Source organism: Ursus americanus, chromosome 30, assembly GCF_024610735.1.
Source record: "Ursus americanus isolate L20-20 chromosome 30, mUrsAme1.1.p, whole genome shotgun sequence".
NCBI lineage: Eukaryota > Metazoa > Chordata > Mammalia > Carnivora > Ursidae > Ursus > Ursus americanus.
In genome coordinates this window covers 29890991-29914258 of record NC_142156.1, presented here as the reverse complement: position 1 = coordinate 29914258, position 23268 = coordinate 29890991, and the positions used below count along the sequence as shown (strand labels likewise).

The window sequence follows — 23268 nt, the reverse complement described above, 5'->3', positions numbered from 1 at the left end:
GCTGGCTTCTGCCACTCCAAGGAAAGTGCTCCTGTGAACACACCAAAGGCCTCCCTGTAGCAGATCCAGGGGCTTTGCCTCCTCTCCCCTCTGGGGCCACCCTCACCCCTAGCCCCATTGGACCTTTGAGATTACTCCTCCCGTCTCCTCTGTGGGTTCCTGCTCTCTGGGTGTCCCCTGGAACACCAGTGCGCCTTGTACCCTGTCCTCAACTTGCTCTCCTTTTCCTCATACTTTTTTTTTTAAGAGATTTCTTTTAAAGATTTTATTTATTTATGTGACAGAGTGACAGCCAGCGAGAGAGGGAACACAAGCAGGGGGAGTGGGAGAGGAAGAAGCAGGCTCCCAGCGGAGGAGCCCGATGTGGGGATCGATCCCAGATCGCCGGGATCACGTCCAGAGCCGAAGGCAGACGCTTAACGACTGTGCTACCCAGGCGCCCCTCCTTTTCCTCATACTTGTTGTGGTTCAGTGCATCACCTCTGGCTGAAGTGTATGCTATGTCCGTGACTTTACCTCAAGCCGAAAAGGTCCTTAGCTGGACATCTGCTGTCTCTTTACCCTGCCTGGGGCCAAAGTGAGCCTTGCCTTCCCCCAAACCTGCTCTTCCTCCAATCTCCTTGTGATGGGGGTAGCCTCATTGTTCCCCATCATCTCTTGGGCTCACTCTTCCTCACCCATCACTCACGTGTAGTGGAGAACTTGCCTCCTTCTCAGGTTTCCAGCCAGCACCTCCCTGTCCCCACTCCCTGCCCACCTGAGGCTATAGCTTCACTGCTGCCCCCATACTCAGCCTCCTCCCACCCTCTAGTCCAGGCTGCAACCTGCTTTGGCATCTGCCAGGACTGGCGGAAGGCCGCCCTCAGAGCCACATCCACCCACACCTCCAGAGGTAGGGTCTGCTTTCCAGTGTTCCCTTCAGACTCAGAAACTTCTGGTGGCCTCCAGACTACTCACTTTGCAGGATCTCATCTCCATGCTTTTGCTGACACTGCCCTTCCTGGAATGCTTTTCCCATGCCCCAAAAGTTCTCATCCCTTATGTAGCTAGTCTGTCACTTCCTCCAGAGTCTTCTCAGAGGCTCATTCCTGTTGGAACCCCTGGTCCTGGAGTCTGGTCCTACTCTCCTGGCCCTTGTCTGGACCTAGGGCAGCTCTCTGGAATCAGCCAGGATAGTGCTTCTGTTTCATTTACTTTCTTCCTCATTTCCGTACACCTTTTTTAACCATTAGCCATCCCTAGCCACGTCCTTCCCCCACACTCCATAAACGCCTCTTATAAACAGCAGTGCAGGACAGCCCGACTTTATTGATCGGGAGACTCTGCTGGCTGGAACCTCTGGCTGGACACGGCAATTACAAATCAGCCTCGGAGGGCGGGATCCTCTTGCAGGTGAGGCGTAGGAAAATGAATACCAAGAGCCTCCTGGCGGACTTCTGGGTCCAGCCCTTTGGGATGGGAACTGGATTTACTCCAGAATCTCAGTAAACAGGAAAACACCCATTCACACTGGCAGTTTATTTCCTCTCCCCAACATCCAGCAGAGGGCAGGCGATCAGCAGAAGCACTGTGAGCTAATGGGACCGCGAGAGAGGGGCGGAATGAGTGAGTGAGTGAGAGAGCCAATGAATGAGGGAAGGAGTAGGTGAGAGAGGTAATGAGGAGGAAAGGAATAAAGGAGGGAAGGGATGGAAGGAATGAGTGAGTGAGGGAATGAATAAATGAGAGAACGAAGGAGAGGAAACGAGAGAAAGACGGAGGAAATCTATTTATAGGGCGCGACCCTTCCCAAAAGACACTGCTTCATTTATTCACTCATTCATTCGTTCAACCCGCCAGGTGCCAGGAGCTATGCCAGGTGTAGAGACGCACGGTCACCCAGGCGGCTGTAGCTCCTCTCCGCTGAGCCAAGACCAGAGCCGCGCCCGCGGAAGAGCTGCTTCGGGCGGCGCCCCTCCCCCAGCCCCCCAGCGAGGCGCCCCCGGCCTCCGTCTACACCCGCCTGGCGCCTGCGCGGCGCGGACACGTGACTCGCCGAGGCCCCGCCCCGCGGCCGCCCGCCCGCCCCGCCCCCGCCTCCGGCGAGTGCGGCCTCAGCTTGCGGCGGCACCAGGTGAACTGCCAGGCGCGGGCCGGGCGGGCGGGATGGCAGCAAGCGCGGGTGGCGGGCAGCGGGTGGCGGGCGGCAGCGGGGCCCGGGCAAGCAGCTCTGGGAGCGCGGGAACGCAGGGGCGGGCGCGGGCCGGAGGCGCGGGAGTGGCGGCCTGAGGCGAGCCCGCGGCCTGACGTGGCGGGGGCGCGGCGGGCGGGACCCCCGGGCGCGGCTGGGCGGGGAGCTGGCGCTAGCAGAGATACTGGGCCTCGGCGCGGCTGCGGGGCCCGCCGGCCTCCTAGCCCTTGGGCTGGCCTGTCGCCCGTGGCGGGACTGAGCGCGGCCTTCCCAGCCGCGACCCTCTGTGCTGTGCGCGGGCGGGTCCTGCAACAGGCGGGTGGGGCGGGGCCGGACTGCCACCACCTGGTGTGACCTTGGATCTTGGCCTTTGAGCCTCAGTTTCCCCAGCAGCTCACCGGGGCAGGGGGTCGGGGGACCCGCGGGCTGCAGCCGTGGGAGTCCAACCTCGCCAGCTCGCGCGGTTTCCAAAGAGAAGCTGGAGATCGCGCTGTCATTGCAAAATCTCCGGGTCCCGAAGCGTCGGCCGCGATTTCTGACTACTTCCAATGTTGGGCGGGCCGGAGTCTGGGGGTCGCCATCACCTTATGCCTAGGGTCCTTTTCGCGCCGGCCTTGGGCCGCAGGTTTGGCGCGCCAAGATGCCCCAACTCAAGCTTTCTGGATGGAAGACTCATTCCAGAGCTCATTCGAGTTGGCACTCTTGTGATGGCTCCCCATTCTGGAAATTAGTACCTGCTCCTTCCTCTCCTCTTCCCAACTGTCCCTTTTCCCTTTGTTGCAGACCTTGCTTCAGTGCTGCCAAGAATTTGGGTTCGTTGAAGGCAGACAATGTTTTGGGGCGCTTCAGAGGACTGAGGGGTGCCTGCTCAGTAAATGGTGTTGAGTTGAAAATTCTTCAAAAATACTTTTGACTCTGTCATCCATGAATTCACAGAAAATCATTTTACGTCCTTCAGTTTGTACCTACTTGGGACATAAAGTTTCCTTCCTGCTCCCCTCAAAAGCTTTGAACAGCACAGAATGGAGGGGCCTTGCTTGTGATGAGTAGAACAGAAATGTTATGGAGCTGGAGGGAACTCAATCTAGGGAAAGACTTCATGATAGAGTAATCCCTGTAAAATGAATAGGAGAAAGAAGGTGCCACCAAGTGAGCTCCCAAGAACATTCATGGGGGAGGAATCACAAAAGAAGTGTTGCATTTGACTTAATTCTTTATTTTTTGAAATTTTACTAATAGTTGCACTGTGAAATGCTGTTTTTCATCTAAGCATTTGTGGGCTAGATAGTGGTTAGAACTAGGTTCTTTTTTTTTTTTTTTAAGATTTTATTTATTTATTTGACAGAGATAGAGACAGCCAGCGAGAGAGGGAACACAAGCAGGGGGAGTGGGAGAGGAAGAAGCAGGCTCATAGCGGAGGAGCCTGATGTGGGGCTCCATCCCATAACACCGGGATCACGCCCTGAGCCGAAGGCAGACGCTTAACTGCTGTGCCACCCAGGTGCCCCTGGAACTAGGTTCTCATACTTTGCTGGTGGGAGAATAAATTAGTATAACCTCTAATGGAGGGCAGTTTGGCAATATACATTCAAATGACAAACATTAAAATTAGTATGATCCAGCAGTTATGTATCTAGACAGTTTTCCTCAGATAACTGCTGCCTATGTGGTATATCTAAATGATTTTCAGTGTGTAACTGTTTGCAAAAGCAAACAATTGGAGGAAACCCAGATGTCTCTGTGAAAAGGATTGATTAAATAACGTGGTTATCCATACAGTGGACTGTGGGAAGGATATTAAGTTTTCATATGCAGAAGTTAACGAAGGGGGGAATGGTGTAGATTTACAGATGTGCCTTTGAATCTGTAGATGTCCCCTACCAGAGAAGGTAGAATTGTAGTTTTCTTGTGGGAGAGGATCTGGTTGGGGCATAAGTGGAAGGAAAATTTAAGTTTCATAACCTACCTTTCTGTGCCTTTTGAATTTGAATGTGAACATATTAAAAAATAAGTTTGAGAATTTAGTTTTTAAATATTTCGTACTAACGGAAAAGTTACCACCTCTCTCTATCAGATCCTAATGTTTTGTCTTCTTTGTTTTTGTTTGTTTGTTTTGAAGAAATAAAACATTCCCTTTTTCCTTCCTGGAGAAAATCATGATCCTGAATTCCTTTAATGTGCCCATGCTATGTTCTACTGTAACGCCTATCTATAAGCAAAATTGGACGGTATTTTGTTGTGTGATTTCAAACTTTTTGTATTATATGTATTCTGCAGTGTGCTTTTTTTCCCCCTCTGCGTGGCTGTGAGATTTCGGCACATTGATGACCATAGCTTGAGCTCTAGTTTGCCCATTTTAACTGTTGTCTAGTATTCTGTTGGCTCACAGTGTTGCCGCATTCATTCCTCTGAGGATGGACATTTTGGTCATGGCCGGTGCTTGCTTTATGAACAAGGCTCTGAAGCATGATCTTGAATATGTTGCACTCTGAACTGTGCTCCTGCAGAGCAGGGAATTGGTTCGTTTTCTTCAAACCACTCTCAGCACCTAGCTTAGCTCCTTAAATTGTGCTTGATAAATGTGCTTTGCTTGCCCAAGGAGGCAGTCTTCTCCTACTGTATTCTGTACTCTATAGTAAGTGTAGCTGCCACGGGTTCCTTCCCAAAGGGGCAGAAGTGCTAATGTGGGCTGTGGACCCACCACTGATTGATGTCTGTTGGAGCAGTCAGTCCCCGCCGCCACCCTTAGAGAAGGAAGCCCTCTCGACTCCCTGGTGGTCATGGTGGTGAGGAGGAGGCTTAGATTTGGAGATAATGAGCTAAGTGCTCAGAGTCATGTGGTTACAAGCGGTACAAACAGTCATGGAGTTTTGCGATGTGGGTGAGATAAAGCCCTAACTGGTGAGTAGATAGGCCAGCTTCAGTGATGGAGCATGCCTGTTGTGTTCTTGATACAGTGACGGAGAAGTGATCGAACTAGACCTCGACCAATATGAGGTTATAAAGAGGTCTGGTGGGAGTCTGATGGTGTTTAGAGGATGACAGGTGTCCCTTTTGGTCTAAGGGCTAGTGACAGGGTACAGGGGAAAGGAACATTTGAGCCAGATCATAGGGAGACCTAAGCGGAAAGCAGTAGGGAGCCACTGCTTGGGAAGCCAGGCTTCTGGGCATTTGGGGACCCCCTGCGGCCTGAGCAGGGGAGCTGGGGGGGATGGGACAGGAGGACGAAAGCCAGTTGGGAGTGTCAGTGCTGTGGTCTGACCCAGAGTGGTGGCCATGGAGAATAAGTGGATGGCATCTGAGATGGGAGAGAATGAATCAGAACTAGAGGGTCTGATAGACACAGGTATAAAAAGGAAAAGTGATCATTGAAACCATGAGGTTTCTGATGTGGAAATCGTGGCTGTATGGATAAGTAAACTAGACCAGTGGGGAAGGGTGTTGGCTGCATTAGGCATCAAGCTGGAGGTGCATTTGGGAATATAGGGTAGATTCTTGGGAAAGAGGGGTGGGCTGGGGTAGAGTGTGTTGGCTGAAGGGATCAGAAAAGAGAGCATTGACATGGGGCAGAGTTTCAAGTCAAGAGAGGTAGTTAATGGGGGCTACCCCTTGGCCCCGGCTGTCTGTGTGTGAGCCAGTCCAGGGTGCGGACGAAGCAGTGGGTAGGTGGGTGAAGGTCCCAAATCAGGAGGCACACTGAGGGGCCAGCACAGAGAGGAATGGAGCATGTTGGATGGGAAGCAGCAGAGAGTCCAAAGCAGTCAGGTGTGCTCCTGAGCTGTTGTGGTGAGGACAGAGGCCTCTTCTTTTTGGCAAGGTTTTTTTGTTTGTTCGTTTGTTTAAATAGGCTCCACGCCCAGCGTGGAGCCCAATGCGGGGCTTGACCTCTCCACCCTGAAATCAAGACCTGAGCTGAGATCAAGAGTCAGGTGCTTAACCACCTGAGCCACCCAGGCGCCCCAGTTTGGCAAGTTTTATAGTAGAATCTGTTTTTCTCCCCTCCCCCCTTTTTAAAAAATTTTAAGTAGGCTCCACACCCAGGATGGGACCTGAGATTAAGAGTCCCATGCTCTACTGACTGAATTAGCGAGGTGCCCCTTTCATTTTTTTCTCTTAAAGATACAGTAGAGGGAATTGGAGAAGGAACTAATTTGGGAGAGGGGTTAGTGGAATGCCATAGGTGGTGAAGGCAGATGTTCACAGGCAGTGTGGCAGGTGACACCTGGTTGGGTGACAGTGCTGTGGCTAGAGTGCTTAGCTAAGGCCCGGAGTGCAGTGCAGGACTGGCTCCCCCTGACTCAGAATGCATGGCCAAAGTGTGTTTAAGGTAGGTTTATTTTACCGATTGGGTTTCTGAGGCTTCAACTCAAATCATTGTGCATGTTTTGAATGTACTCAATTATTACAAAGTAACCTGGAGCTAAAAACATGCTGCAGATGATCTTGAATGCACCAGCTCTAGTTGAAATTACTGTGCTTGACTCTCAGAATCTTGGTAAAAGAAGACAGGTCCTGGACCTTCCCCTGGGTCTCTCTCTTTTTAATTTTTTATTTATTTTTAAGATTTTATTTATTTATTTATTTGACGAGGAGGGGAGAGAGAGAGAATAAGCAGGGGGAGTGGCAGAGGGAGAGGGAGAAGCAGGCTCCCCACTGAGCAGGGAGCCCAACTCAGGGCTCAATCCCAGGACCCTGGGATCATGACCTGAGCTCAAGGCAGACGCTTAACCGACTGAGCCACCCAGGCACCTCTTTCTCTCTCTTTTTTTTAAGTAAACTCTGTTCCCAGTGTGGGGCTCGAGCTCACCACCTGGAGATTAAGAGTCGCATGCTCTACCAACTGAGCCAGCCAGGTTTTGTTTCGTTCTTTCTCAATGGGAGAGAGGAAGAGCTGTTGAGAACCTGGTCTGTGCTGGTGCTTTATATTCATCGTTTACCAATTTTAGATTTCCCCAACGGGCAGGGTGCTTTTATTTCCCTTTTTTCATTTGAGGAACCCGAGACTCAGGTTGGTCATGTGGTGAGTCCATGGGAGGGCCGGGGCCCCAACCAAGGTCAGTCTGTCTCCAGAACCCTTCTGTGTCCCAGAGACGTTAAAGGAGATAAAATTTAATGAAGAATTTTGGCGATGAAGGGACATAGGTCTTCAGAAGGGAGTCCCCAAGTCTGGGGAAGCAGTGGGAGGGGAGAGGGAATTCGTGGATTTTAGACCACAGGGAAAGCACAGGTGAGCTGGTGGGAGGAGCAGAAGCGCCGTGAGCAGCACGTGCCACGGGGCCAGTCTGTGCGCTGCGTGGTGTTGCCTCCCTGGCTTACTCCCTGTCCCCTCTGTCTTGCCAGCTGACAGCCGCAGCGGTGAGGTCTGGTGTGGTGGTCAGGATGGCGGAGGAGCAGGCGTTCACCCAGCTGTGCAAGTTGCCTGTGCAGCCCTCACACCCACATTGTGTCAACAACACCTACCGGAGTGCACAGCACTCCCAGGCCTTGCTCCGGGGGCTGCTGGCTCTCCGGGACAGCGGCATCCTCTTTGATGTTGTCCTGGTGGTGGAGGGGAGACACATTGAGGCCCATCGAATCTTGCTGGCTGCGTCCTGTGATTACTTCAGGTGAGTTACATGCACATGTTCTCACAAGTAAAGTAACACAGGTAATCCTCGTTCCACTAGGTGTTTGTGTTGGCACCACAGTGACCGGGTGGGAGGAACCAGTCGGAAGCTGCCAAGTCCCCTGCTCTCCCCGAGCTCCTCCCACTGCTTGTTGTAGTGACTCACCAACACTGAGCGGGACTGAGGGGTCTTTGAATCTGTTTTTCTTTTTTACTTTATTTTTTTTTTAACATTTTATTTATTTGAGAGAGAGAGCGAGCGAGAGAGAGCAGAGCACAAGCCAGGGGAAGGGCAGAGGGAGAGGGAAGAGCAGACTCCCTGCTGAGCAGGGAGCCTGACACGGGGCTTGATCCCAGGGATCATGACCTGAGTTGAAGGCAGACGTTTAACTGACTGAGCCACCCAGGCACCCTTGAATCTGTTTTTCTTTCAGCTCTTCTGGGACATGTTCTCCCCCCCCCCTTTTTTTTAAGTTTATTTACTTACTTATTTTTAAGTAATCTCTAGCCAGCGTGGGTGGGGCTGGAATTCACAACGCTGAGATCAAGAGTGGCATGCTCTTCCGAGCCAGCCAGCCTCCCCCCGCTTTTTTCCTATTTTTTAAAAAGACAACACGCTTGACTTTACTTTTCCTTTTGGATTTTATAAAATGAATTTTCTGTATCTTGGTATAAAACAGATTTTCTTTCTATTTATTCTGGTTTCCCCAGCATTTCATTTTGAGAAATTTCAGATCTGTGGAAAGTTGAAAGAATAATATTACAAACACCTGAATACCAGTTGTTACCATTTTACCATATTTCCTTTCTCTTCACACACAAAGACATATACACGCCTTTTTTAAGATATTGGCACTTTATGCCTTAGTCTTTCAGTGCCCCCCCCATGCCCCCCCAGTGGTATTCTTATAATGCTAACTGGAAGCCTGGATGAGCCCTGTGGGTGTCGAGGCCAAGGCCGGGTGGTCAGTTGTGTATACACATTGTCCACACAGCCATGTGATGTGTGAAGTTGTGCCTTTTGTGCCCTTTCCCTGGCCCACACCTTCTCATCTTTTTTTTCTTTTTTTGGTTAAGATTGTATTTATTTGAGAGAGAGCGAGCGTGCATGAGACAGGGGAGGGGCAGAGGGACAAGCAGATTCCCTGCTGAGTGCAGAGCCCCACTCAGCCCAATCTCAGGACCCCGAGATCATGACCTTAGCAGAAGTCAGATGTTAACCGACTGAGCCACCCAGGCGCCCCATACCTTCTCATCTTGAGTGCCTAAGCCTCTGACCTTCCTCCCTGCCCCCCACCGTGGATTCTTGGTCCCTTGGGGTTTCTGTGGCCTCCTTCATCCCAGCCACTGGCATATTGGGAAGAATTGGTGCTGCTACCCTCCTTGTGAGAGGAGGCTCAGGAATGAGCCTCAGCCATGGCCACCTGCTTCCCATTCCAGCTCTGATTCTGTTTCATTGTTTCATCTTCAAGTATTGGTTATAGTTCTCAGCTTGTTGTTTTTTGTTCTTTTTTTTTTTTTTTTTTTTTTTTAAGATTTTGTTTATTTGAGAGAGAGAGGGAGTATGTTGGGGGGGGTGGAAGTGGGAGGGGAGGGGCGGAGGGGGAAGGAGAGAAAATCTGAAGCGGACTATACTCAGCATAGAGCCTGATGTGGGGCTCAGTCCCACGACCGCGAGATCATGACCTGAGCCAAAACCAAGAGTTGGATGCTTAACCTACTGAGCCACTCAGGCGCCCCTGTTTGTTTTTTAAGTAATCGCTATTCCCAGCGTGAGGCTGGAACTCATGACCCTGAGGTCAAGAGTTGCACGCTCCACTGACTGAGCCAGTCAGGCACCCCAGTTCTCATTTTTTGATTTTAGGAACTATCAAGTGAAATATTTCTTCATGATATAAGTACCTCCTGTTCTCCACAAGGAGTTTATAGAGTATGACCAGTGGTGGCCTAGGACAGATATGGCCAGGCTTTCTTGCCTGTACTTTTGCTGTTACTCAGCAGTGCTGCCCGCCCTTCTCTGCCTTTCCTGCCCTGCAGTGTTATCTTCTGGGTCTGGCTGAGGTGCCTCTTCCTCTGGGTAGCTTTCTCTAGTTGTCCTGTATCCTTTCCCAGCCTCTGGCTCTCAGGGCTGGCTCTTCCCTGCAGGAGGCCGTTGACCCCTTGGGGATGGAGAGCTGCACGGCCCTGGATCACCTTTGTCTTGGGAGGCACCCCCTGCAGAGATCCTCCTTTGGTGTGTACTCTGTGCAGGGTTTAGGGATTGACTAAACCGGGCATCTTGGGTCTTGTTTTTTGATTTGTAATGACTGTCCACTGTACTAATCTTCTGGCTCCCATGGCCCTCTCCTGCTTTGCCCTGTCTACTTCTCCTGTGCTGGTTCCTGTGCTCCCCACCCCTATGTGTCAGGTGGCACAAGTGTTCTGTCCTATGTGTGATGGCCACCCTGGGTCATATATCTCTCCCTCAGTTTTCCTACTGTGAATTATAAGGCAGTCACTTATATTCACCTCAGTGCCTGTGATTTTGAAAATTTGGATAACATTGATGGTTTTGTAGAAAGTGTATATTGACAGAACTTCACTCCTAAAAAGAAAGTTTTATTCTCCACAAAAACACGAGGCCCAGACGTGTCCGGGGAGTTGTACCTTTTATGAACAGACTCTAATGTCATTTAAACTTTCAGAGCAGATAAAGAAAAAAGAAGTCTCCAAAAGATTTTTTCCTTAAGATTTTATTCATTTATTTGACAGCACAGGAAGGGGGAGTGGTGGAAGGAGAGGGAGAAGCAGGTTCCCCGCTGAGCAGGGAGCCAAGGATGAGGGGCTTGATCTCAGGACCCTGGAATCATGACCTGAGCCAAAGGCAGACACTTAACCAACTAAGCCACCCAGGCCTCCCTCCAAAAAAAATTTTTTTAAAGATTTTATTTCTTCATTTATTGAGCAAGTGAGAGAAAGCACGAGTTATGGGGGGAGGAGCAGAGGGAGAGGGACAAGCAGACTCTGTGCTGAGCACCGAGCCTGATGGGGGTTTGTTTCCACTACCCTGAGATCCTGAGTTTGAAATCAGGAGTCAGACACTTAACGGACTGAGCCATCCAGGTGCCCCTGTGAGTTTCTAAATTTCTTTTAAAGAGAGTTACGTAACATTGGCATCAAAATCGGACAGATAGCCAACACACAAGAAGATTGCAGCTCGTTTGTGATTGACAGTGTGGAGTCTTCAGTGAGATCTCGGTGCAGAGCTCTGCAGCAGCACCATCCCGTAGCCCAGGGGGGCTTTGTTCCATGTTGTTCACTCAAAGGGGGACCTTGCCTGTAGCGCTTTACAGATATCAGTATCCATTCCAGGAGCTAAAATGCTTTTTTTTTTTTTTTTTAAGATTTTATTTATTTATCTTTGGGAGAGTACACGCATGCAGGTGCACAAGCAGGGGGAGCGGCGGGCAGAGGGAGAAGCAGGCTCCCCGCTGAGCAGGGAGCCCGATGCGGGACTCCATCCCAGGACCCTGGGATCATGACCTGAGCTGAAGGCAGACGCTTCACCGACTGAGCCACCCAGGTGTCCCTAAAATACTTTTTGAATTGGTGAAAAACAGTTGAAGGCACCAGTTTACCCCTGCCCTCCCACATCATCTCCCCACCTCACCGCCCACGCCATGGTAACTATTTTCCAAAGTTCCTCTTCATCCATACACTGTTGCTTTTTGCAGATACTAGTCCAGAGTACTGAAACCCCCAAAGCCCCGAAATATGAAAGTTGTTTTATTTTGGTTTTTTGTTCCACTGTGTTGCTAAAACGTCACTAAGTGTATTCAGGGGATCTCCTAGAGCTGTTTTTTGTTAGTTGGTAGCTGTCCAGTCATTAATTTTGTGGGGGGATGGGGAAAGCTGGGTTCTCCCACATTGCCATTTTTTCCATGAGTTTTTATTTTTGTTTTTTAAATTTTGGTACAAGTCTGTTAAACTATAAAACCTGCCCTAAACTGATGTGAGGCTAATTTTATGTTTATCCTATTTAGTGTATGTCTTTTACATTTTGCTTCGGAAATACTAAGGAGTCTGGATGTGAGGTACTGACCCAGACCCTGCACGGCTGTGACATCATACACGACATGGGCGCCGTGTTTCTCCAGTGGAAACCTTTTGAATTCTGAGACATACTTGGCCTCCAGGGTTTGGACCAGGGATTGGGGGCCTGAACAAGGTGATGTAGGGAATGTTCCCCACTGTACATCAGAGGGCGCTCACTGGACATCTGGTTATGGTATCCTAGTGGCAGAGGCGGCCCTCATTCTGCAGAGTTTTCTGTGTTGTTCATGCCCTCCACTTACTTTGTTGGTGCCCTGCTGTGATTTTATTTTTTTTTTTATTTTTTTTTTTTAAAGATTTTATTTATTTATGTGACCGAGAGACAGCCAGCGAGAGAGGGAACACAGCAGGCGAGTGAGAAAGGAAGAAGGAGGCTCCCAGCGGAGGAGCCCCATGTGGGACTTGATCCCGGAACGCCGGGATCACGCCCTGAGCCGAAGGCAGACGCTTTAACGACTGTGCTACCCAGGCGCCCCCCTGCTGTGATTTTAAACACATGATAAGATTTACCATCTTAACCATTTTTAAGTGTACAGCTGAGTAGTATTAAGTGTGTTCGTGCTGTTGCGGAAGGGGTCTCCAGAACTTTCTCATCTTCCCAAACTGAAACTCTGTACCCATTAAACAACAACTCTCTATACCCCTCCTTTTGGCCCCTGGTAACCACCATTCCACTTTCTGTTTCCATGAATTTGACTACTCTAGGAACATTTTATAAGTGAAATCATATATATTTGTCCTTCTGTGACTGGTTTCTTTCACTTAACATAATGTCCTCAGGGTTCATCCATGTTGTAGCATGTGTCAGAATTTCCTTCCTCTTTAAGGTTGAACAGTATCCCGCTGTGTGAATAGACCATTTTGTTAATCCATTCATCTGTGGAGAGACACTTGCATTGTTTCCACCTCTTGGCTATTGTGAATAATGCTGCTATGAACGTGGATGTTTATATATCTTCTTGAGACCCTGCTTTCAGTTCTTCTGGGTGTATACCCAGAAGTAGAATTGCTGGGTTATATGTTAATTCTGTATCGAATTGAGGAGCATCTATACTGTTCTCTGCAGTAGCTGCCACCATTTCACATTCCCACCAGCAGTGCACAAGGGTTCCATTATCTCTGTATTCTCACCAACACGTGTTATTTTCTGTTTGTTTGTGTGTGTGTGTGTGTGTGTTTGTTTTGTTTTGTTTTGTTTTTGGGTAGTGGCCATCCTAATGGTTATGAGGTATGGACATCATTTTTTTCTTTTTTTTTTTTCTTTTTTTTTTTATGATTTATTTATTTTAGAGAGAGGAGCACATTCACGGGGATGGTGGGTAGAGTCTTAGGCACACTCCACGCTGAGCACAGAGTCCGACACGGGGCTTGATATCACACCCTGAGGTCACAACCTGAGCTGAAATCAAGAGTTGGATGCTTCATTGACTGCGCCACTCAGGCACTCCTGGGCATCATTTTAAAGTTTTTCCCCTTTTCAGTTTTTACCTTCTCATAACTTCAGTGTTACAGAAAAGTAGTAAGACTATGATAAAGAATTAGGCATCCGTTTTTGGTTAAAAACAACAAAAACAAAAGGAGCGGGTATATATTTCATTTTTCTTTCAACCTTTTTTCCTCGCTAACTCTTATTTTGAAGGATGTCAGGGACGCCTGGGTGGCTCAGTTGGTTCGGCTCAGGTCACGATCTCAGGGTCCTGGGATCGAGTCCCAAGTTGGATTCACTGCCCAGTGGTGAGCCTGCTTGTCCCTCTCCCTGCTCTCGTGCTCTTGCTCTCTCTCTCCCTCATCAATAAATAAGTAAATGCTTAAAAAAAAAAAAAAGATGTCAATCCTATAGAAAAGCTGAAAGATCGGTATCATGAACAACCTTGCCCTTCACCCAGATTCATCAGTTAGCATTTTGCATATTCGCTTCAGAATAACTTGAGGATATAACAGCTTATCTGGAAATACTTCACTGCACTTCCAAGGATAAGAGCCTTTTGTAGGGGCGCCTGGGTGGCTCAGTCGTTAAGCATCTGCCTTCAGCTCAGGGCGTGATCCCGGCGTTCTGGGATCGAGCCCCACGTCAGGCTCCTCCGCTGGGAGCCTGCTTCTTCCTCTCCCACTCCCCCTGCTTGTGTTCCCTCTCTCGCTGGCTGTCTCTCTCTGTCTGTCGAATAAATAAATAAAATCTTAAAAAAAAAAAGAGCCTTCTGTAATATATCTGTAATAACATTATAAATCTAAGAACATTTATAGTCCTTCCATAATTTTATCTTATATGGAGTCCATATTCAAATTTTCCAATTGTCCCCAAAATGTCTTCTATCTCCTTCCTTCTTCCCCTCTCCATTCTGGATTCAGTCAAGGTCCACACATTGCATGGACACCCCAAAGAGTGAGTCCATGTACCACAGAGCACAGGAAAGCACCCTGAGGGGGTGCGTGTGGAGTAAAACGTCTAGTAGTAAACGTAACGTGTGAGTGCCAGGTCTGTGAGAGGCTGGCTTGTGAGATAGAAGAGCCCATCGTGTCCATCACAGGGATGCTAGCTCTCGCTCCATCAGTCTATATGTGTAATGCATTCCCAATAAAAATACCAACAGACTTTATGGGGGGTGGGAGGATTGCACAAACTGATTCTAAAGTCCGAATTTTCAAAAGCAAGCAATGGCCAGGAAATTATTGGGAAGGTAATAAAAGGAGACTGGTTCTACCCTGCGGTCACACGTGTTACGGAGCTGCAGGAATCCAAGCTGCTTCTGGTGCCTGAGGAGATACGGGAACATTGTTGGGAAAGGAGTGACTTTGAACACAGACACAAGCCTGACAGGAGCTTGGTGTTTTATTAAAGATGGCATCCCAGGTGGGGGAAGGTGATGATGGGGTGTCCCTCTCGAAAAACAAAGTTGCCCCTTGTCTCACACGTTGTACCAAAATAAACTTCAGGTGGATCAATTTGTTGTTGTTAAATGATCTGTTATTGAAATATTTTCCTTTGTAGTTCTTAACTAGCTGGCCATTCCAGTAACCTCTGTTGATGTCGCCTGTGGTGTCACGAGGGTGGCGGCCAAAGGCATTGCAGGCCACAGCCTGGGCAGTCCCCAGGATCACTTTAATGGCTCCAGAGAATGAGTTCTCTGGCTAAAAACGCTGCCGCATCTATCAGGCAGTGTTGATACTCTCATCAAAAGTGATGGTTCCACTGTGCTTAATGTTTTTCTGCTTCTTTCTGTCTCTTGGTGGTTCCTTGAGGGGTTTGATAATCAGAGCAGAGGTAAAAGGTACCACTTCAATCTAGGCCTATCTGTTCTGTGTTTGTTTGTTTGTTTTAAATTTTAAGTAGGTTCCAAGCCCAGCCTGGGACTCTAACTCACAACCCTGAGATCAAGACCTGGGCGCTTAACCAACTGAGCCACCCAGGCATCCTGGGGCCTGTGTGTTCTGAACGGTCAGTTTCACTGTAATCCTCAGACCCTTCCAATCACTGGTTGCCTTGGTGATGTCATCACTAACCTTTTTTGGAGACAGCCCCAGGGGGCCGGTCTTGGGGGCCAGGGCAGACATGGCACCGACTTCCCCACCAGCGCACCTCAGGTGTAAGACCTTGATCTCACTGGGGTCAAACTTGGTGGACGGAGCATGGGCGGAGGTGGCTGGTGTCATATGAACCTGGATTCAGGATGACCAAAGAGAGTTGTGCCTCAAGTGGTTCAGCAGTTTTTCTTTTTTTTAAGTAGGCTCCACACCCAACGTGGGGCTTGAACTCAGGACTCTGAGGTCAAGAGTCGCATGCTCTACCAACTGAGCCAGCCCGGTACCCCAATCAACAATTAAAAAAACTATAGAGGATAGCATGGGAAAAAAATTTTTTTAAGATTTATTTATTTATTTGAGAGAGTGCGCTCACAAGCATGCGAGCGGGGGGTGGGTTACAAGGGGCAGAGGGAAAGGGAAAGAGAATCCTAAGCAGGTTCCACGCTCAGCACAGAGCTCGACATGGGGGCTTGATATCACAACCCCGAGATCATGACTGAGCCGAAACCAAGAGTCTGATTTCTCAACTGACCGAGCCACCCCGGCACCCCGGGGAAATGTTTTTTAATGTTATCTCAGAGAGAAAAGCCTTTCTAAGTCTGGTAAAACTCACAGGCAAAAAAGAAAACGAGAAATTTGCATTCAAAACAGACAAACTTCTGCATGGCAAACAGCTTCGTCAAATCAAAAGATCCGAGGGAGGAAAAAAATTTCAACTCATTCGAAAAAGGGCAGATTTTGTCAAATTGACAAGACAGAGTCTAATAGAAATTGCACAAAGAATCTGGACTGTTCAAAAAAAAAGCATAGAAATGGCACTTTAAAGGGTGCCTGGCTAGCTCGGTTGGGTCTCAGGGTCATGAGATTGAGCCCCACGTCGGGTTCTGTGCTGAGCGTAGAGCCTGCTTGGGATTCTCCCTCCCTTTTCTCTCTAAGGAACAAAAATAGGTAACCTGAGTGTGTTGCAGCCGCAGGTTAAATCAAGCATGACAGCCTTTACAGGAAGAGGGGCAGCCCTATGTATAGCTAAGGAGCCATTTCCAAGATGCATTGTTAAGTCAAAATGGGATGTAGAGTATAAGATACATGGACTGCCTTTGGGCGTAGTGCTGCCCTGGGAGGGGGAGCTGCTGGCCTGGAGCAGAGCAGAGGAGGGAGGGGAAGAGCGAAACTTTCACCCTGGTGTATATTTAAAGTCTTGCACTGCTATATATATTACCTAGTTGAAAAATAAACAGAATGTAAAAATAGCTACTCTGTCCCCTGTATGTGGCTGTCATATTTCAGCCCTGCTGCCTCCCCTGATGACCAGCCGCTTTCCCCCTGAACAACTAATTAACTGGCTTCCCTGGGATGCGTCAGGGGCATCTCACTGATGGTGACTCCGACCTCACTCTCTGACCCCGTTCCTCCCAAGTTCCTGTCAGTCCAGCTAACCCAGCCAAGGGCTCGGGTTCCTCCAGTGCTCTCCTAGATTCAGTCCTTCAGCATGTTCCCTCTGCCACCGCCCCCCCCACCCCGGGCCCGCAAGAACCCTCTTGCCTGAAAGGTCTGCTCACACCACCCTCCTGTGTAAAATTCCCCGACAGCGCTTCATTGTGCTTGGATTTCAATCCTGACTCAGTTTTGACCTGGGGGAAGCAGGCTCTGGCCCTGTCTCACCTGCTCACTTCCTCCTTGTGCTGGCCTTGCTGTCTTGCATACTGAACTCATCCCTGCCCCAGGACTTGAGGTCCTGTCTCCGCCGCCTGGAATGCCATCCACTGGCTGGTGAGGTGCCACCCAACCCCGTCGCGGCCTGTCCTTGCTCCTCATCACAGTCCACCTGCTCCCCCCCTCCCGGCTGGGCGCTCCTAGATCCGGTGCCTTGTTGTGCTTCTTTCTAGCATTTCCTCACTCAGAAATGCCCTATTCTCCTCCCTAGCATCAAACTCCTTGTAAGTAGGAGTCTTAACTACTTTACTTGACTATTAATCCTCTGACCCTAAATGGTACTTGGCATTTAGTTTTTCAGTATATTTTGGATGAAATGACTTTTATGACTTGTTTCCCATTTATTTATTCATCCATTCATTCATGACATGCTCTGGGCTGCTGCTGTGATCCAGGAAGTATATTGTGGATGCAGCAGGAAGCAAGCCAGACGTTGTCCTTGGCTCCAAGAGGCTCAGGTGCCACACCCTGCAGCACGTGAAACACAGACAGTGATTTCTAGGATGGCTGTCCAAACTTGATCAGGAGCTGGTGGGCACCTTCTGTGGCTAGACTCAGAGCACAGAGCGAACCAGCGTTCTGTTGCTCATCACTGCTGGGTGATGCTCCCTGCTCCCTCTCACTCTCTGCGGCCTGGGCTGGTGTCCTGATTGATACAGATTTGCTCATTGTGGGGCTTGAACTCATGACCCTGAGATCAAGACCTGAGCTGAGATCAAGAGTCGGACGCTTAACAGACTGAGCCACCCAGGCGCCCTTATCGTTGATAAAGATTGATACGACAGCACTGTTTCATGTTTTTACTTTGCAGAGGAATGTTTGCTGGGGGATTGAAGGAGATGGAGCAGGAAGAGGTCCTGATCCACGGCGTGTCCTACAATGCCATGTGCCAAATCCTGCATTTCATTTATACCTCTGAGTTGGAGCTCAGCCTCAGCAATGTCCAGGAGACGCTGGTCGCCGCCTGCCAGCTGCAGGTGAGGCTGCCCTTGCTCCAGCAAGGCAGACCCAAACCCAGGGTGTGAGCCCCGGGTGTCTGCTGGGCAGTAGCGTGAAGGGGATCAGAGGCGAGGATACCAGGCAGCAAAGGAGACTGCCGGTAGGGCAGAGGCTCTAGGGTGTTGCACGGCTCAGCCAGCCCCGGGCGCCAAACCATAGCTGCTCCAGACCCCTCCAGGCCCAGGCTCCTCTGCCCTCTGCTCTTCTGCTGGTTCCTTTCCTTCTGCCTGGGTCTCCCCGCCCCAGAGAAGATCCCTCATGTAAACATGGGGGCCAACCCTGAGGCAGGTGTGTGGCGTCCCACGTGCCCTGGTGTCTGATGAAGCTGAGCTGTCCCCACAGCTGCGCAGGCCTTTTCGCTCATCCACTTGGCCTCGTCAGTCTCTTCGAACCTACTTTCCTTTTTGTCATTGAATGTTGAATACTTGTGTTCCTACAGAACTCAGAAAGTTTTCTGAGGCTTTGACAGCGTGACTTACGTTTTGGAAGGCTGTGTTACCTCGGTGCGTTGGTGCAGTCACTCAAGGGCTGGGCCTACACGTGCCTTTGCTTTCAGGAGCCGTTGTCAGACGGTCTCATCTGGCTGAAGAGACGTCTCATCTTACATTTGTTGAAAATGAAAATGAAATACTATGCTGAATTCATTATCCTGACCTTTTTTCAGGTCAGAACACGTTTGGGGCCATCAAAAAAACCTCAAGTCAGGAAAACCAACCTGTTCAGGGGTGTTCGGGGCCCCAGCAGTTCCTGCGCCGTTCCTCTCAGATGGGCAGGGGGAGGTGCTTGGCCTGTGCTTGTTGGGTTGGTTTGACCATGGCTCACCATATGCAGTGAGTAGATGGAGTTGAGCCAGTGCTCCTGAGCACTTCAGCGCTTTCTGAGGCCATTGCGGGGGGCAGCATGGGATGGGGAGCCCCTGCTTTACCTTGAGCAGCCCAGCTTTTGGGGATTTTATTTTTAACATAGTGGGCTTATCTATGCAGTGTTGTTTTTAAAGCGAGTGTTACTTGGTATACCAGTTCCAAGTCCATAGGCCCACGAGGGTCATGTTTGTTCGTGTAGCCAGTACCACATGCCCCCACATGCTGTGCCTTGCACTCACTAGCTCAGGATCAGACTATTGGTGGTGTCCCCAGAGACCTGGATCTGAATCCCGGCAAGACTGTCACACAGGGTAACCCGCAGCAAGGGTTCCTTTCTCCGAGCCTCTCCTGGGGCTCCTGCACTGGGCAGACCTGGGGTGATTACTCTGCAAGTGTCCCTAGCAGAGGGCCCCCTGCTGTGACAATGAGGATGGGAAGGAGAGGGTGACACGGTCCCTGGGTTCTTCAGGAGCTGCTTCTCATGCCCACTGAGGGCTGTTTGCTCTCACTTCCTCCCCAGAACCTGGTCCTCAGTGTCCTGGCCCACGACAGATCAGAAGTAGTATTTTAGGAAGAAGAGGCAAAGCACAAGTGCCTGCCGAGGGAGAAAATGGGTAGTTGAGTGAAGACTTTCAGGACCTAACAGAGCCCTATGGGGATGTTCCATCTGGGGCAGACACATGCCTGGCACTTTGCAGGTTTCCATTGAGTGCTTAGCTAATGACCTGGCAAGTATGGAGTATCTTTGGAATGAGAAAAAAATAAAGATAAAAAGATTTTAAACATGTATTAATAAGCTTCACATACCAGCAGAATCACTGTATGTGTACTGGTTAATTTGTTGATGATGAGTGAGGTATTCCCATTTTTAGAGCATTTTCAAAATCCTATTTTTCTAAACAACTTAGCAACGTCTGGGCCGCTTTCCCTAGAGCCCTCCTCTCTGTCTCCTTCACCCTGCCAGGCTCTGATTGTCTAATCGTGGGATGGCCTCTAAGCCTGTGGCTCATTTCTCGGCTCCCACCTCAGCACTATTCTGTCTTGCCCTCTTTTCAAACCACCAATTCTGCATGATGGGAAAAGGGCAGATGTCAGCCACCCGGGACCCCTGTGCTAGCCAGAGTCATGCAGGCCTTTGCCCAGGCAGGATGGCCTCCAGCCTTTCAAGAACTGTGTGGGGTTCCCAGGAAGGGTGCTGGGTGAGCATCTGAAATGCCATACTGGCAGTTCTTAGCTCGTGGGTGGTTCAGGGCCCTGCTCCTGGGGTGGGGGGTGGGTTCCCTGGGGCTGCAGGCTGCAGCTGCGGGGGTTGTGGCAGGAGAAGAGAACTGGATGTCTCGTAGAAAGCCTGGGCTCCCGGGTGCCTTCCAGAGCATGGGTGGCTAATGTGGTGGCCACTGTGCTGCTTCCTGATTCTCTGGAGATTCACTGCTTTTGATCTGAAAGGGTCCGCTCTGTGCCAGGTAGTTTCTGGGTACGGTCTCGTTTTCAGTTTATTCCTCTCTGCTTATAGAGGAGGAAACCGAGGCTCAGAGCAGTTAAGAACGTGCCACAGACCTCTTCCAAGCCTGGATTTAAACCCAGTCAGTCTGCAGTGAGTCCCCGTCGCCTCTAGAGTTGGGGGAGAGCAGCTGCGCCACGCCTCCACTTCAGGAAAGGTTGGGGGGTGTGGCGAGGGGCCAGCTGTAGCCAACGGCTGTTATCCTCTGTCTCCCTCACCCAGACACTGTTCCCAGCCCGGGCTTGAACGGGGCTTATTCTCTTCACAGATTCCAGAAATCATCCATTTCTGCTGTGATTTTCTCATGTCCTGGGTGGATGAAGAGAACATCCTTGATGTCTACCGGCTGGCGGAGCTGTTTGACTTGAGCCGTCTGACCGAGCAGCTGGACACCTACATCCTCAAAAACTTCGTGGCCTTCTCTCGGACTGACAAGTACCGCCAGCTTCCCCTGGAGAAGGTCTATTCCCTCCTCAGCAGCAACCGTCTGGAGGTCTCCTGCGAGACCGAGGTTTACGAGGGCGCCCTGCTCTACCATTACACCCTGGAGCAGGTGCAGGCTGACCAGATCTCACTGCACGAGCCCCCTAAGCTCCTCGAGACAGTGCGTTTTCCCCTGATGGAAGCTGAGGTCCTCCAGCGGCTGCACGATAAGCTGGACCCCAGCCCGCTGAGGGACACGGTGGCCAACGCCCTCATGTACCACCGCAACGAGAGCCTGCAGCCCAGCTTGCAGGGCCCTCAGACAGAGCTGCGGTCGGACTTCCAGTGCGTCGTGGGCTTTGGGGGCATTCACTCCACACCGTCCACTGTCCTCAGTGACCAGGCCAAGTACCTGAACCCCCTACTGGGAGAGTGGAAGCACTTCACCGCCTCCCTGGCCCCCCGCATGTCCAACCAGGGCATCGCGGTGCTCAACAACTTTGTGTACCTGATCGGAGGGGACAACAATGTCCAGGGCTTCCGCGCCGAGTCCCGGTGCTGGAGGTAGGCAAGGGTGCTGGGCTGAGACGTGGTCTGTGGGTGATGCTGTGGTGCGGGAGTTATGGGCTCAAGAGACTGCTCGTGGGGTGGGTTCTGCAAGGGCTGAGGCACTAGCCTTTTAAGTTCATCTTGTGGCTTGTCGGGGTACACCTGTCTTATGAAGTAAAGTCCAGGTTAATTTGGAGAGTACGGGCCACGATGAGGCAAGGAAGAGGGCACCGGGCATGCTTGTTTTCGCTCTTGTCCTCTTCTCAGACCCACTCACCGTGCGTCACACCCCGCTGTCTTGTGGGTGAGGAGCTAGGTTGTGAATGACTGTGCACTTGGACTGGCTGAGCACAGGGATCAGCCTTGGAAAGAGGGGACCGTGTTGCCAGGAGCACTGGGTGGGGCAGCTGCTCCTTCCATCTTGCCCTCTCCAGCTTTGACATGTCTCATCCCAGGCTCCCTTTGCCCATCAGCTGTGCTCTGCTCTCTTAACCACAAGCCCTTGGTGGAAGAGGGCGTCCTGTCCTCCCTCCCTCTTTGGTAGTATACAGTCCTCAGCCCAGGGTACCCAAAAAGCCAACAGGCATGGCTGAGCCTCATACCAGATTTCATTACCCCTGCCTGCCCTAGCATCAGTAGTGTTGGCGGGCATGGGGTCCCCCTGAGGTCTTCTGAGCAGGCAGTTTTCCAAGAGCGGGAAGGTTATTATGAGGTACTATATATGTTTTTTTCTATATCTGAGGTCTTTATACACAATTCCTGGTTCATAGCTTCCAAAACCCTTGGAATTTCCTGAGAGGAGCCGCTAATTTGTCTTTTGTTATGTTAATGAGAGAGTTAATGCGGGAGTGGCACCTCCAGGCGCCTTCCCTAGGAACTACACTCAGCATTTCAGCATCAAGTGGCCAGAGCTTTGAACTCTGTGACTCTAAGAATCCCGAGTGCGAGGGGTTGCTGGTCACCAGAAGAACCAGTCCTGCCGTTAGAGGGTTGGAATTTTAGTCGTGCCCTCTGACCTTGGGGAGAGGAGAAGGGACTGTGGTTGAATCAGTTGCCAATGGCCAGTGATTTAATCAACAGTGCCTCCGTAGTGAAGCCTTTAAAAACCCAAAAGGAGAGGGTTGGGGTAGGTGACCACCCGGTGGTTGGAGGTGCCGGGAGAGTGGCGCATCTACCTGGAGGGGGCATGGAACTCCCTGCCCATTCCGCAGACCTTGCTCTGTGCATCTCTTCTGTTTGGCTGTTTCTCATTTATATCTTTTTATAATAAATGGGTAATCTAGTAAGTGTAATGTTTCTCTGAGTTCTGTGAACTGCTCTAGCAGATTAAGGAAACCCAAGGAAGGAGGTCTTGGGAACCTCTGATTTATAGCCAGTTGGTTGGAGGCACAGCCTGGTGCTTATGATTGGCATTCTGAGCTGGAGGGGGTCGTTGGAACCTCCCGTTGGTAGCCTGTAGGTCAGAGCATAGGTAACAGCCTGGGCTTGTGACTAGTGTCTGAAATGGGGACAGGTGGGGCGGGGTGGTACCGTCTTGTAGAGTGAGCCCTCACCCTGTGGGATCTGATGCTATCTCCAGGTCGATAGTGTTGGGATTGAGTTGAATTGTGGGCACTTAGTTGGTGTCTACAGAATTGCTTATTGGTGTGGAGAAAATGTCATGCCCCCGCCCCAACATGCACATTGGAGTTGAGTACAGGAACCCAAAAGGAGGGGTTTTGTGGACTGTCCTGTCTGTAGGATGCTTCCAGCTCTGTCAGCGTATCGAGCTGTGATCCCACAAATCCATTTTTGGGGGTAGAACAAAGGAATCAGGGTAGGTCCCCACAGC

At 50.4% G+C, this 23268-nt stretch overlaps 1 protein-coding gene across 5 annotated transcripts in view; it reads left to right on the top strand.

Annotated features, from left to right (window-relative positions):
- Nucleotides 1-2026: 2026 nt before the first annotated feature.
- The window catches only part of KLHL22 (kelch like family member 22), a 37606-nt gene continuing 16364 nt past the window's right edge, over nucleotides 2027-23268 (top strand). The window contains exons 1-5 of one of the 5 annotated variants that reach the window (XM_087857526.1): nucleotides 2083-2113; nucleotides 4290-4398; nucleotides 7511-7776; nucleotides 17914-18079; nucleotides 20734-21452. In XM_087857526.1, coding sequence (XP_087713652.1) covers nucleotides 4327-4398; nucleotides 7511-7776; nucleotides 17914-18079; nucleotides 20734-21452 — 1223 coding nt within the window. In that variant the 5' untranslated portion in view covers nucleotides 2083-2113; nucleotides 4290-4326. Of the gene's footprint in view, nucleotides 2114-4289; nucleotides 4399-5678; nucleotides 6498-7510; nucleotides 7777-15177; nucleotides 15304-17913; nucleotides 18080-20733; nucleotides 21453-23268 lie in introns of those variants that run through there. The other 4 variants (XM_087857523.1, XM_045815139.2, XM_087857524.1 and 1 more) reach the window with 4 other exon arrangements.